Here is a 14,798-nt window from a genome sequence, read left to right on the forward strand (position 1 = left end):
TCCACATACTGTTACCTTTCCTATAAGAATTCGAATACCTCAATGTTTTTTTGAAAATCCACATAAACCAGATCTATTGCATTTCTTTTATCTATCCTCTTTATTCTTTCTTCAAAGAATTCTATAACACAACCTGCCTTTTATAAATCACTGGAGTGACCTAAATTAATTCATGTTTCTCCAAGTGCTTAGTAATTTAATTCTGTTCACAGTTCCACAATATAAATGAAAACTTAGGACGCCCAGGTGGCTCAAATTAAAAGTGCCCCCAATGATTCTGCATTTACATCATACAGCAATAACCAGCTTTGGTCAGATGTGAAACATGCAGCATAATTATATATTTTATATACATCAGATATTTACACAGTAGCTATTTTGTTAGTACACACATCCACCAAATATTAGCACAAATATTTCCACCTGATCTACAAATTTTTAATCCAAGACTGTTAACCTTATTTTCATCCTACTTTGAGGCAGTTTGCTTATCTTGTAATTCTCTTTTCTTTGATTGAAAACCTCCCGCTTAAATACAGGTGTTGGGGAGTGGGGTTGGTTATGTTTTGCATGCTGTCAGCATGCAGGATATTTTGTGTTCAGTCCCTCCTGCCTTTACCGTGTGGGCACACTACCAGAAGTTCTATGGCCAAGGCAAACCGGCGGGGGATATGGTCAGCCGTAGAGTGGGAGTGCAAGGAATCTGAGGTCAGCGGGGCATTCTGCGGACGTAGGGCGAATACAGGGGGTGATCCAAGCCCCTTCCAGAATTCCATGATCTAGACAGTTACATCTCCAAGTTCATAAGGATATACAAGAGGCTGCGAATGCACCTCAAGGTCCCAAAGCGAGGTGGGGGACTTGGCCTTAAGAAGCAGCCCAGACCCTATCGGACACAACGGGGAAGCTCACAGGAAAACTCACCTCAGGCAGATTCAGAGCCTCGCTTAAAACGGGGATCACACCAGCTGCTGCATGAGGACCAAATTACAGCCCTATATCAGTTAGCCAATAAAGTTCACTTCTCCCTCCATGGCCAGTCCTGCTACTTTCATATGAGACATTACTTCCAGAACCCTGCACTACTTTGCAGACTTCAGTGTGAGCCAACCCCATGAAAGTTTTCTTCCACTTCCAAACAGTCACCGACAGATTTATCTCCACCCCAACATATCGTGCCCACACAAACTCCACAAATGTTATTGCTCCCTATCAGACCACTGCTGGTCTTGCAGCCAGTAATGATATTTATTCCCTCACTGTGGAATTGCAGTCCTCCCACAACAAACATCTGAATCACAGCAAATGATGTTTGGCCTCTGCCTGGAACTAGGGAAATAACCAAGTAGTGCAGGCTTATTATTATTTTATTTCATACTCTCAACACAAAGTGCCCTGAGCCCAACAACCCACCCACTGGCCCTGGATGGCAATGATATCGACTAACAGAACTACTGATATGCACAGCTCCTGCCTCAAGACTAACTAACCCCCAGAAACCAAGCCCAAACAAACTGCCACAACCCAATCACCTGCACTACTCCTAGTGCAAGCAGTTATGCAAAGAAACCTGGCAGTCTCAATACACACCTCCTACAAGCACCTATGTGCACAATGGTTTATAAAGTGCAAGAATGTGCATTAATGGCTTTATAAAATGTGAGTGTACACCTATACACACAATGGTTTCATAAAATTTGACTACTTTGAGAATCCAATAAAATCAAGTAACGTATAAAATTTTGAAATAAAACTTTCTGAACATGGCCTTCTCTCACCCCTGTAGATACTGTCCAGATGCAGTAGTACCGCAAAAGGTCTGCCTGGAGAAAACTTCCAATGCATTTCTGCTTTGCTAAGTTTTAACTGACCAATTTTGATATGTTTAGAAGGAAAAACTCTGAGCTACAGTAAAACCCTTCTCTCTTACCAATGGCCACATGAAACAAGTTAAGGATCTAGACATTTTCTAAGATAAATGAGGAAGGGGTGTGTGGGAAAGGAACTTCTGTATAAACCATAAAATAGGAAACAGGCTTTAAGACAGTAGCACAAACAGATTAATCCTTTCACTTTACACATCCTCAGACAAAATGGATGCATTCAACCAGTGGACAATGTCCATGATTTAGGCTCTCCAGAAATTTGAGGCATATTAACAGAACCAAGAGCAATCTCACCTCATAGCTTTACAATTGGAACATCCTTCTGACATCCATATGGTTGAACTTTCTGTGCAGTGTGAAGTCATGAGTTGGACAAAGCTCCTGCTGGGTCCACTCATGTTCTTTGCCCACCAGATGCTGGACTGTCAATATAACATTTTGCTTTCTGCATCTATGTCCAGTCTCGAAAAACATATAGGTATAAATGCCTGGATTGCACACTTCAGTATTTAAGTACTATACTGTGTTCAGTCAAACCAGTAAGTTCTGTATTTGGGGGTCCAGAAATATTAGTGTCAACCACATTGCTTTTGAGTTCTAACTTGCTAAGTATGGACTGTCCTTGGGGCCAAGTTCATTAGGACCACGTGTCTGGCAATGAACTCCCCTAGTCTAGGAGACGGTGGCAACAGCACAAAGAGCAACTTGTACTCTTCTGGAGTATTCTTAGCATTTCACAAGTGTTTTATTCTAGCTAACTGGTGTAAAGAAGTGCGTTAGGGAAATCAATGTCAGAAAGTACTGTGACTGCAGGATGATTTCAGTGTCCCCATTATGACAGCCTACCTTCTCTCTCGGAGTATACTCATTCATTCTTTTGGGGGATGTCAAATGTAACTGCATAAGTAGCTAACAATCAATATCTGTAAACCTGCAGTGGCATCTCCCAGATGAGTTTCATCTAGCCCTTCCCTGTTATTGCTCTTGAAGAGTTGGTGTCTTTCCCAATGGGTTTGCTTTTAAAGATACATTTACTGGCTCCAGTAGCTACAATAGGAGCTGACTTCCTTAAGAAGCTGAACTTAAAACCTGCTTGGGGTTTTCATTATTTCATAGAATGAGAAACTTCACAGGCGGTTGGTCATTCAGTGAATCATGTGAACACCAGACTGGAGTTTTCTACTGTGATCTCATTTAATTAAAATGGTACAGCACGATTTTGAATACTTTGTTAGCACCTTACATATCTAAGAATATGAAACATTAAGGACACAGGAAGGCCAGTTAGTCCATCAAAACTGGCTCTAATATCTATTTTATAAATTATACATTTAAATTTATTCCTTTGGTCCTACTGGCCTGACTTAGCTTTAAGTAATACTCTGGGCTCATCTTACATCAATTACTTTATATACCTTAGTTAAACCACTTCTCCAACCGTAACCCCCTTTTTATACAATTTTACAACACCAAGTTATAGTCCAGCAATTTTATTTTAAATTCACAAGCTTTCGGAGGCTTCCTCCTTCCTCAGGTAAATGTGGAAGCCTCCGAAATGTGGAAGGAGGAAGCCTCCGAAAGCTTGTGAATTTAAAATAAAATTGCTGGACTATAACTTGGTTTTGTAAAATTGTTTACAATTGTCAACCCCAGTCCATCACCGGCATCTCCACATCATCCCTTTTTATACTGTAGAGTTTGAACCTTTACTCTTCCTCATAACTCATTCTCTTTACACGCGGGATCATTTTACCTGCTTCTTCTCTGCATCCTCCCCACTGCATGAATACCCCTTTTGAAGCACAGTGGCCAAAACTGTATACAATATCTCAAGTGAAGTTTGACCAGTGCATTAGACTCAGCATAACCTGGCCTAGGAAACACATTAGCTTTCAGCCCCTTTAATCCATTAAGTACTTCTCTGCAGTGATTTATATTAAAACAGCTGTTATTTTTGAAGTTGGTAGGACTGCTGCACTCACTAGTATCATAGTAGGTGCAACACAGGAGGAGGCCATTCAGCCCATCGTGCCAGTGCTGGCTCTTTGAAAAAGCTTTCCAATTATTCCCACTCCCCTGGCTCTTTCCCCAGAGCCCTGTAAATTTTTTCCCTTCACGTATTTATCCAATTCCCTTTTGAAAGTTACTATTGAATCTGCTTCCACCGGCCAGCATTTCCAGTTTTTTTATTGCACTGTTTGATTTATTGCCACTCTCTAGATACTGACTAAGACCAGCTGTTCATTTTCTGTTTCAGATTTTCAGCATTTGCAGTTTTTCATTATTTGTGCAGAATCTGTTCTTTGTTCCACCCAAACACCCGAGTCAATTTTTGTTGATTGGGACACAGTGGCTTTAGGAGAATGCACTGGATACACCAAGCTGAGTAATGGCCAGAAGGAAAGGCTTACTGAACCTCAGTGTTAAAAAACTCAAATATAAGAAAAAAAAATCCCCAAAACAAATTTTGGAAACTGCTTACAAAAGCAACCAGTCTTTTTCAATACTTCTCACAGGCAATGCTCTTGCATTATAATTATCCCCAACTGTGGGAGGAAAGGGACTAAAGAGAATATGGCATGAGGGCTGTCGATCAGACAACAATGGAAAGTTCTGCAACTACAGACACTCATTTCAGAGCCCACCCTCTCTATAGTACATTAGGTATAACAAAATATAAAATGTTGGAATACATTTTCTCTATCTTTTGATAAATTCATGAGTAAATCAAAACAAAATGGCTCCAGATACAAAACCACAGAACTGAATTTTGCCTTTGCCTCGTTACATGAGGATTTGAAACCTATATCGGGTCCTTGACGCAATACCAATTCCTGCCACTAGATGTATGCAGTATTCTTAATAGCAAAGCAATGCATTGTAATTAAGTTCTATAGCAGCGGCTCATAGCAAAAAGTTGGTTTTATACTGCAGTCGTATTTTTTCCCAATCAGATTAACTTTGTAACAAAATGCACTTTGGACCAAGACTCACACCAACCTAAACACTACTGTCCCAATCAATGCCTGCAGTAATTTGTGACAGTCTTACTTATTACCCCCAAATACTGTGCAGGCAGTACCTGAACCAAATGTTATAAGAAACAAAGTATTCACATGTTGCAGATTTATTGATTTATTTCATTTTAGTTTCTCCAGTACAGCCATAATACATGCCCAGGATTCAAACGTGTTCAGACAATAGCTGCTGTTCCATTTGTATAGCACAAAATAGGTTCTAAATGTGCATCTTAAAACAACCTGATAATGCCTATTCTGAGTAAAGTGTTGCTGTTAGTTCTTGAACAGAGAATTAATTTTATTGCAAGCCAAAAGGAAGGGAATTTGAAAATGGAATTGGTCAGGCCCCAAGATGCACCTTTTTGTTTATGCCCAATTTAAAAAGTGGTCTTAAAACCAGAACCTTAAGAAAATACTGTACCAAAAAGTCTTCATAAATAGTCGTACAGCTGTTATATTTTTGAACTGCAACCTTAAACTTTATTCCTCTACTCCCAAGTTAAGGTTTCATAATAGTTAATTACATAAATACACAAAAATTGGATGAATTAAATTCAACCTCCAGAGATTCAGTGACAAGTGTCATCATTAATGTCATGTTTAACAAGCGCTAGTTTTTGATTGTTCGGGTGAGATTATGCAAATAATTTGAAAAAGAACACTGTTGTTGCAAACCTCTTTTCAGTTCCCCGTTCAACTGCTGGTAACCACTTTAGTTTTCTACAGTTCTCAGGTCGAAGGTTTGAGGACCATGTGGTTTACTGATGATGCCACTTACAAAAGTCAACAGAAAGCTACAAAGGATGAAGTTTATCCTACATCTAAGTTAGACTATAGTTCTCTTAGCATTAGGGAGATTTGGAGAAGGATGCTGCTACGGGGAAGCAGACTACAGCTCTGCATTACTGCCATCAAAAATACACACGCTGAGAATGATCTTATGCAGGAAAGCAATGCAGTCCACTCCATTGCATGCAGCCACTTAGCTCCAGCCTGAAAAGCAGATGTTTTAATGGATGCCACACAGGATTTTTATTTTACGGTAAGGTCACTTAAAGTTGTGCAGTCTCTTAAATTCAATTTGTAGACTGATATACAATTTCTATTTCTGCTTCCAGGAATTTAGCAGTTTAATAAACGTTCAGCTATAGAGTTGTGACACTCCTTTTTAAAAAAAAATAGCAAACTTGAGGTGGCAAACGAGGTACAGTCAAAATGGTGTCCACAGTTCTCACTGCCAAACTGAGGTAGTCACCTTTGAGAGGCTCAACATTCAACTAGAAAGCAGGACTATAAACAAATTGACCACTTAATGGCTGCATTTTTAATCTTTATCCAAAAAATGTCGCTCCAAGAGTGACTGACACTTCATTCAAACCCTTACATCAATTCCAGTCCATAGTAGATGACAGCAGTTATTGTGCTTCAAGCTTAAAATTCCCATGATGCCTTGCAGATGCCTCATTTGTCCGCAGAAGCCTTATACCAGCTCAGGTAAACATTTTTCTGGCATTGTGGTGTGAAGACAGATGGGTTCCATGTAGTTTAGTTACCTGGAATGGAACACAGAGCAGCAGTCTGTAAAGTATGCACCAACATTTACTGCTCCCCAAGAACAGCAAACTGGTTGCCAAGTTCTAGCTGAACGGACTGACTTTTAGAACCATCCTCTCTGGCTCTGTTTTTGTATTTCACCATCTCAAAGGTCTTTTCCATTTCTTTATCTCTGAGGAAAAATAAGTTATGATCAGCTAGACAAGTGCTCCAACACAAAACTAGAAAATGTAACCAAACAAATGTTAGATTACCTACCATAGGTACGGTCTTCCTCATTCTTTGAATGTAGTTCAACCTCCACATACAAATTAATAGGCTGTCATTCGGTGAGGGAAAACCAGGACGCTGCCCCTTTTAGAGAGTTTAGCATCATACAGGTATCATGCAGAGCACATGGTGCTCCCCCGCCCAGATATAAAAAGGACTATGTTCTGGGAATGTAGTTAGGTTCTTCTGAAGGTAACAGCAGAGGAAGTAAATGCAAAAAATGAAATTCCACGTTCCCTGGGAGTGGGAAAAGAAGAAGGATAGGGAACAAGAACAGCTTAAGAGGAAGCTTTGTATATGAAGGTTGAACAAGATTCAAGGAATGAAAACCTTACCTGTAGCAGGTAATCTAGCACTTTCATTCAACCTCCACAAACAAATACATGTGTTTCTGTTCCATTATGACATCAAACAGAAACTGAAAGATCTACACCTTAATAGTGAAGACAGACAGAAGGACTTATTAGTTAAGATTCTTAATTATTTTATGAAGTGTCTAGAAGATTGCATCAATAGTGGCCAGAAGTGTGGCCTGGACACAAGCAGAATGATTCTCGGTGACTCAAGACCAGCTAAAAACCGTAATATATATTCTGCTGCCTAACTGGCCAAATCTAACTCATCAATACGATTACATAATCTTTTGTTACCAAACAACTGCCTAGACTAGATGTCTCATCTAAACAGAACACCAAATCTCCACAAACATCAACCAAATGAAATTAGGTACCATATTGAGGCAAATGTAAATCCACTTTAGGCATAACCTTCAGATCTGCCCTATTGAACGCCAAATAATGCAAAGTGGAAATACCACCCGAACACACAACTACTATAATCCTGAAAGCTGAATTATGATAAAGCAGTCTTCAACACAAGGAACTTAAGAGCACATGAAATCACGGATTCCAATGTTTTTATTGTAAGTTTGTGCAAAACAGACAAATTCTGGGTAGGCATCACTAGACAAACTGCTTGATTTTCCAAGCACCGTTCACAATTCTAGAATGTACCAGATTCCCTCCAACTTAAAATTTCCTGCTAAGAACAGACGATAATGGCTGCCACATGAAGCCTAAATGAGCTATGAGTGCAAATACATATGGACAGGCAGAACTCTGGAGGTTTACTTCTGCCACCCTGACGCTAGCAAATAAAATTACTTCCACTTGATAGTCCTAACTTTTATGATACTAATAACTGCAAGCAACTGATGATAGAAAGCTTTATATAGCCAGGCTGGTTCTTTTCAGAGTTAAGCCATCAAATGGAGGACCTGAGGAGCACTGTGGCGCATCTGGTTTTATCATGTGAGAAGCTTCCTGCCTGCATGAAATCGATACGTCCCTGGTACAGGCTAGTCAGCACTTAATTCCAATAGATCCAAGAACCATGTCTTGTTTGGCCAACAGGATTACTACCATCACCTCCGCCTGTATCCCACAAACGATCTGCAGTACGTATACAAAGAATTCAATAATCTTTCCACCAATAGATTTATTTTCCCTGTTGGTAAGCAAGCCTGAACGATTTGGGATATACAGCAAGATCTCTACAGCCTTAAAGTTCTGAAAAGTTGCCATGAGATACCTTCAGCTAACTCCACCCCAAGAATTTGGGTTTTCAGATGAAAAGTTAATTTGTACAAGTCATCCTTACCACTGCTCAAGGTATCTACACCCACATGACAATGTGGAAAAATATGTAAGTTCTGACACCAAGGCACGGCTAAAAAAAACAGGTCAGGAATGAGACATAGCCAGACTGCCACCAATTTACTGATGTGTTCCTTGAACAGTAAACCACACCTCTTGAAACTCAAGTTGGTTTCCACACCATGGTTTGTGCAGTTGGGCCCTCATACCTTTGATGTTGTAAGCTGGAGCCGAAAGTAGTCTCTAGGACGATGGAGGTGACTGAGCACCCTCAAACTATTAGTTTACCTTTGTCTCAAGGCCATCTTAAGTTGTAGGATGCCTCCTGGCGGATTGATGACCTATGCCAACAGTGCACCTTGGGACCACTGCAAAAGCAGTTGCAACAGACTCAATTTTGCATTCAGTACCAAAAAGATGTCTACTACCAACTTCCTGAGGGTTTGCATGCAGCACTGAGCCCCACACCAACCATGGATTCAGGCTGCATGGCGCTGAAGAAATCTTATTGGCAGTGGACACATGCCCAGATCTGTCTGGAACCAGCACCTATTGACCTGCACTGGGTCCAAGACGGATTTCTCTTGGTTAACAAATGCACGCTCTATAGAACACCCAATCTACTGGGACCACCACGCACATTATCATAAACATGCACTTGCATAAGCCATTAGTCCAGATATGATTTAATGTGAAATGTCACCAAAGAAAGGACATCCACTGACACTGTGTTCTGATATCAGGTTGAAAGGAAGAACTTGATACTGATCATTTACTTCCTGGACAAGGAGCTTCAGTTAGCTTCTCTACGACTCTTAGAGAAGTGTACAACCAAGTTCTACAGCCACTAGTCAGCTTTCCACACGCATCACATCAGCATCAGACTTTTCTTTCAGATTGGAGGAGTTCTGGGCTCTTAGATCCAAGATGATTTATTTTAGAGACAAAACTGAAATCCCACATTATCCTGGCCATGGGGACCTTATTTATGGTTTGGCAATGCAGAAGCTTCTGTACTTTTAGGGCTAAAGGCTCCTTGCCACGAGCAGCCCTGTCCCAAGGTTACTCTTCTGAACCTTGGAGAAATCCAGGTGAATGTCTGAGAAGGTTGCACTTTCTCCTTGATCCAAACATCCAATATGACGAGGTCCCACATTTTCACAAACTGTCAGATAGCCCTCCACTGGCAATTCTGTCAGTGTTGGGGATAATAATGGTAAGCCACTGCTGTACGACCACAAGCTGAGGGCACTTCCCGACTTCCCTTTCCTGCTCTCGAATCCAGGTGTGAGGCCTGTTCTGTCTCCAAAGGAGCCCTAACTTCCTTTCACGGGCAGGCATCCAGACAAATGTACAGTGCGACCAACCGTGCACATAATTGCTTTGAAACTGCTAGTGTTTCTGGAAACTGTCTCCCCTCGTTTCCTGAAAGCTGCAACTGAAGGTTTTAAAAAAAAACAAACAAACAAACTGCCAAGCATGGCTTAATTCTTTGATTCTTTGGGTCTGCAGACCATACCCAGGTCCAACTGCAGACTGTTGCAAATGTTCTGCAGTCGGCTTGGGCATCTTCCTCCCAAGTACCCAAACTTTTTGGATCCTATGCCAGGGGTACAGCAGCCATGTTATGTATAGCTGATGTATAGGTAATATGCAACATTAGAGGAATTCATGACAGATGGCATGACAATCCAACCGTGGCAGCCTATTTGTATGTGGAGGTTGAACAAATAAGGATGTACAAATGAAGATAAATCAGATCACTGAAAAATATAAATATTTTTAAGTAAACTGCAAAATATCAAAGTGCCTGACATATACAATGACGTTAATTGGATTTTCTGTGCAAGAAAATGCATGGTTCTTCGTTTTCAGTTCCTCCCCCTCCCTCCCAGATTCATATTAATGTACATGCATGTGACAGCAGCCCTCTGGTAATTCACCCAAATAGTCATTTCAAGCAAGTGCCTAAATAACAGTAGCAGCAGTCTGTTTTTCAGTAGGGGCATCATGGTTTCCCTGATGCCATTTTCACCCAATGTCTACATGCGTACTTTCCAGCAGGGGTACCGGATAACCATCAGGTGCTGATTCTGTCCCTCTCCCCATCCCAGAGCACTGAGGCATCTTCAGGGCCAACACCCCCCCCCCCCCCCCACCGATTCAGGGAAAACCAAAGATTGAACCTAGGAAGTTCCTACTCTGCATGACTTGTACTGCACCAGGTAGCATATTTACGCAATGACCTATTAGGGAATCCATATTTCATTTTAAATTCTTGCTTAAGTTTACTAAAATCCACAGGAAAGTCATGGGGCAGCTTATTCACTTAAAAATAAACACATTTTTGAAAATACTTTAGTATCATTTATATTATACAAATATTTTGCATATTTTTGCTGGTGTACTGGAAAGGAGGAGCCAAGAGAAAACATGGCTGACACCATCTTCGTATGCAACTGAAAGATGCATAGTACCAAATCCTGCAAGATTCACAAATATCAAGATGTTGGGGCAATGACAGAATAGCAAGTTTGCGAACGAAAGTTAAAAAACTGAAAATGAAGAACCGCAAGAAAATATCACTGAGAAGTATTGATGTTTTGCATAAAAAGGGGGAACAAATCTGTTTTTAAAAAATCAAACTGGCAAGTATTTGTGGAAATCAAACAAGACTAAGCTAACAGCATGTGGCAAATCACTAATAGCAAGTAAACATATCCAGGCTTACTTTCTGGTTTCTACATGTTTTGCAGAAGCTTGTAGGGATGGAAACTGTGCGTCGTTGAAGATCTCTGGAGGTCCTTGTGATTGCGTTCTTCTTACATTAGCCAATCTTGCTGCAGGAGGTCTATATACCCCAGATGGCTTTGGTTCTGGGACTTCTACAACTGGAGTCACAATGGTATTAAGACAAAATGTAGACAACAACTACAACAGTTCAAACATTTCTACACTAACAAAATAACAATGATCCAAGGCAGCACAATGACCCGTGCAGGGTTGGACAATAGATCATATGATTTTGTCATGGGGACCTACTTAGAAGGCCAGGCATTTCCCCCAGAAGTGAAAAGAATCAGGGTCACAACAGACCACTTCAGCTGCCTCAATAGCAACACTGAACCCTGTGAAATTATTCCCTGCTCGTGGCAAAATGGGGGGAAACAATGGGCAAGTGAAAAGAAAGGAGATATAACTGGATGGACAGACTGATGGTATTCCCCAGGACAAAATATCCTCTACCTCCCCACCATACTCACAAATTTAAGCCCTTCCCTGAAGCTTGAAAACATCTGATGGCTGGGTGACTAGTAAAGGTCAATGCCTTTGATGGATTTTTGCACCAGTCTGGAAGCAGTCTTTTCCAGGACCAGGGGGTTTAAAGAGTCAAGGCTGAGCCCGAGCCTAAATCAGCTTTGCACACAAGTAGGAAAAAGAACCATTATGGACTTTGTAGCCCAGATAATAGTCGCTTCCAAACTCAGTGTATTGGACACCCCTGCTTTAAGGGTTGTATCCTGACCACAAGCTTGCATGCCTTACAGCCGAGATGACACTTTCATCTTAAGGAATGTGAAGGATAAAGAGACAGGCACCCAGTCCCCCTCCTCATCAGTTATAAAGTGGCATTGGCAGAAGGTCTCCAGTCCATTTCAGCCATTTAACAAATTACATCATTCCCAGATAGGGGAACAGTCAGGTCACTTCAATTATGTGTGAAGTTTCATGACTTATTTCTCCCTTTCCTCATATCATTTTTACATGCTCTGCCTCTCCTGAATGCAGTGACACACAGCGGTTGAGGTAGGGTGCTATAAAGATTTGGTATCACTTGTGGTAGCCCTCCACTAACTTGCTCAAATAGCCATTCAGCATATGGTCACAATTTTAATGTGTTCCACATAATAACTGCCAACCAATTTTTGGGCTAACCCATATCTGGATTAGCATAATTATGAACATAGAGTTTCATTTAAACAGTTCATCCTGCTTAGACAACTATTTGATGGTCTGATAACAACAGTGAGAATGTTTAAAAAAAAAGTCCAAACCATTTCATAAAATTCTGCAGGGATAATGGCTGGGTTTTCTTCATTGGTCTAATTTTAACATAGTTAGCATGTTAAATAATGCCACAGTACTTTGCCAGATGATCGAAACTGTTGCCACAAAGTATTTAAGAAAATGCTAAATTGATGACCAGGAGCAATTTTGTGGTTATACATGAATTTCAGTCCTTTTTTGGATCTTAAATTCTCAATATGTCCAAAACAACCTCAGCACTTACCCACAGCGACGGGTGCTTGTGCTGGCGTTATCTTGTTCCAGGGTCCCACTGTCTTGTCTCCTTCTCTATATGGGATATTCTCTCCATCCTCACCTTGGTCTTCCTTCTTCTCATTATCTTCTTCCTCCCTTTCATCACTGTCAAGTTAGTAACAGCTAGCATTACACATATTCTGTTCAGAAACCTCAAGCAGCTCCAATCAGTTAATATGTATAGAATGCCCACTTATTTAAAATCGACTAGCAATAACAGTGCGACTTTACAATGGGCCTAACAGGTCAAGTGATGATTCACTATGTCTTCAGTAAATGTTTCATGTTGGAATGGGAGCTCAGTCATAGAGTTTTGACAGCTGATAAATCCAACAAACTGTGACCAACACATCCTTTACCCAAGGAACAAACATCAAGCCAACATTTTCTCACCCCTTTATACAGTTTTCCCGTCAACACACAATGCACATGCCGAAAGGTCAACCTACCACTCTTCTATCAATGCTGCAAGAAAGTACATGAGAGCAGATTAGGACGAGTCTGATTTTTCTTTGGCACCTTCTGGTTATACCACAATTGAAAAGTGAAGTCTTGGCACCTTCTGGTTATACCACAATTGAAAAGTGAAGTCTTCCTGCCGGGGGAGGGGGAAGAGAAGGGGGTATTCGCAGGTACTATTCAAAGCCTCTACAAAATTCTGCACCTGTGCCCTCTGAAATTACAGACTTAGCTCACCCAATCTACATTAACAAAGCATGGCAGACTGACATATGCCTATACAACTCTTATTGCTGCTGTTATTCAGCTAGCTTAATTTATAGAAATTAAGTGTGTATTCTCCAGAATTGGCCACTTTGGCAAGGCACAGATGCCATTTGTGGAATTGTGCCCGTGCAACGTGTGGGGGATCCTCTGCGGGCCTCCCTGATGCACGAGTCACGAGTGTACGTGATGGTCCTAACATCATGGTTCAACAGTGGAACATGGCAGCTCAGTAGAGACACAGCAATTGCAGAGCTGAGCATTTCTCAGCACTTCACACTGCAGGTGAATGAGGGTTGGGGCCGGGGTGAGCGCTCAGAGGTATGAGTCTCGTCTGTCGTGGTGGCCTTTTGGCGCTGGGTGGCATGTCCTGATTTTACATTGCGAGCTCCAGCCGCTGCCACCCTAGTGGGGTGGGAGAGGAACACAACCGCAGCCCCAATCCCTCGGCTCCTCTCTCAGGACAACAAAACCCCACAAACAGACACGGGGCCTGATGACCCCGTCTCACGTGTCGGCTCCACAATTGGGATCTCATAGCGTTTGTAGCCAGAGCCTTCGCCCGACCTTCAATTCAGCAACAAGGGGAAAAGCTGAAAGGTTAAATTGGAGAGGGATTTTGAGAGTTGAGACTGTTCTAGTAGTAATTATTTCTAAATTATTTTTGAGCAACATATTTGTAATCATTTTTTGAAGAGCATCTTACTTTCAATAGGAACATTTAGCCCTCACAGCCCGTTCCACCATTCAATTTGATAATGGCTGATCTGCACCTCAACTCCATTTATCCACCTTTGATCCATATTCCTTCACACCCTGTCGATTTCAGCCTTGAAAACTTCAATTGACCCAGCATCCAGCGCCTTTTGGAGCTAAGAATTCCAGATTACCCGTTTATGAAAAAGTGCTTCCTGCTTTCACCCCGGAACGGTCTCGCTCCAATTTTAAGATTGCGTCTCCTTGTTCTTGATTTGTCCATCGAGTTTAGTTTCTCTGTATCTACCGTATTGAATCCTTTGAACATTTTAAGCACCTCGATCAGATCACCCCCTTAATCTTCTAAACTCGAGGGAATACAAGCCTAGTTTATTCAACCTGTCCTCATAATTAAACCCTACAAGCCCTGTGTAATTCTGGTGAATCTGCACTGCACCCCCTCCATATCCTTCCTGGAGGTGCAGTGCCCAAAACTGAACTCAATACTCCAGATGGGGTCTGACCAACTGAAGCATAACTCCCCCATCCACTTTGTATTCTAGCCCCCTCGAGATAAAGGCCATCATTCCATTAGCCTTTTAGTACCCATTTACTAGCTTTAAATGATTTATGTACTTGGGACTCCAAAGTCTCTTTGCTCCTCTACTGTT

At 41.3% G+C, this 14,798-nt stretch overlaps 1 protein-coding gene across 4 annotated transcripts in view; it reads right to left on the bottom strand.

Annotated features, from left to right (window-relative positions):
- Nucleotides 1-14,798, bottom strand: part of cdv3 (carnitine deficiency-associated gene expressed in ventricle 3) — a 30,110-nt gene that overhangs the window by 3,166 nt on the left and 12,146 nt on the right. Inside the window, exons 3-5 of one of the 4 annotated variants that reach the window (XM_067999964.1) lie at nucleotides 12,677-12,813; nucleotides 11,117-11,276; nucleotides 6,460-6,632 (exon numbers count right to left, since the gene is read on the bottom strand). In XM_067999964.1, coding sequence (XP_067856065.1) covers nucleotides 6,506-6,632; nucleotides 11,117-11,276; nucleotides 12,677-12,813 — 424 coding nt within the window. In that variant the 3' untranslated portion in view covers nucleotides 6,460-6,505. Of the gene's footprint in view, nucleotides 1-5,005; nucleotides 6,633-11,116; nucleotides 11,277-12,676; nucleotides 12,814-14,798 lie in introns of those variants that run through there. The other 3 variants (XM_067999955.1, XM_067999983.1, XM_067999974.1) reach the window with 3 other exon arrangements.

This window comes from Heptranchias perlo, chromosome 2 (genome assembly GCF_035084215.1).
Source record: "Heptranchias perlo isolate sHepPer1 chromosome 2, sHepPer1.hap1, whole genome shotgun sequence".
NCBI classification, from domain to species: domain Eukaryota; kingdom Metazoa; phylum Chordata; class Chondrichthyes; order Hexanchiformes; family Hexanchidae; genus Heptranchias; species Heptranchias perlo.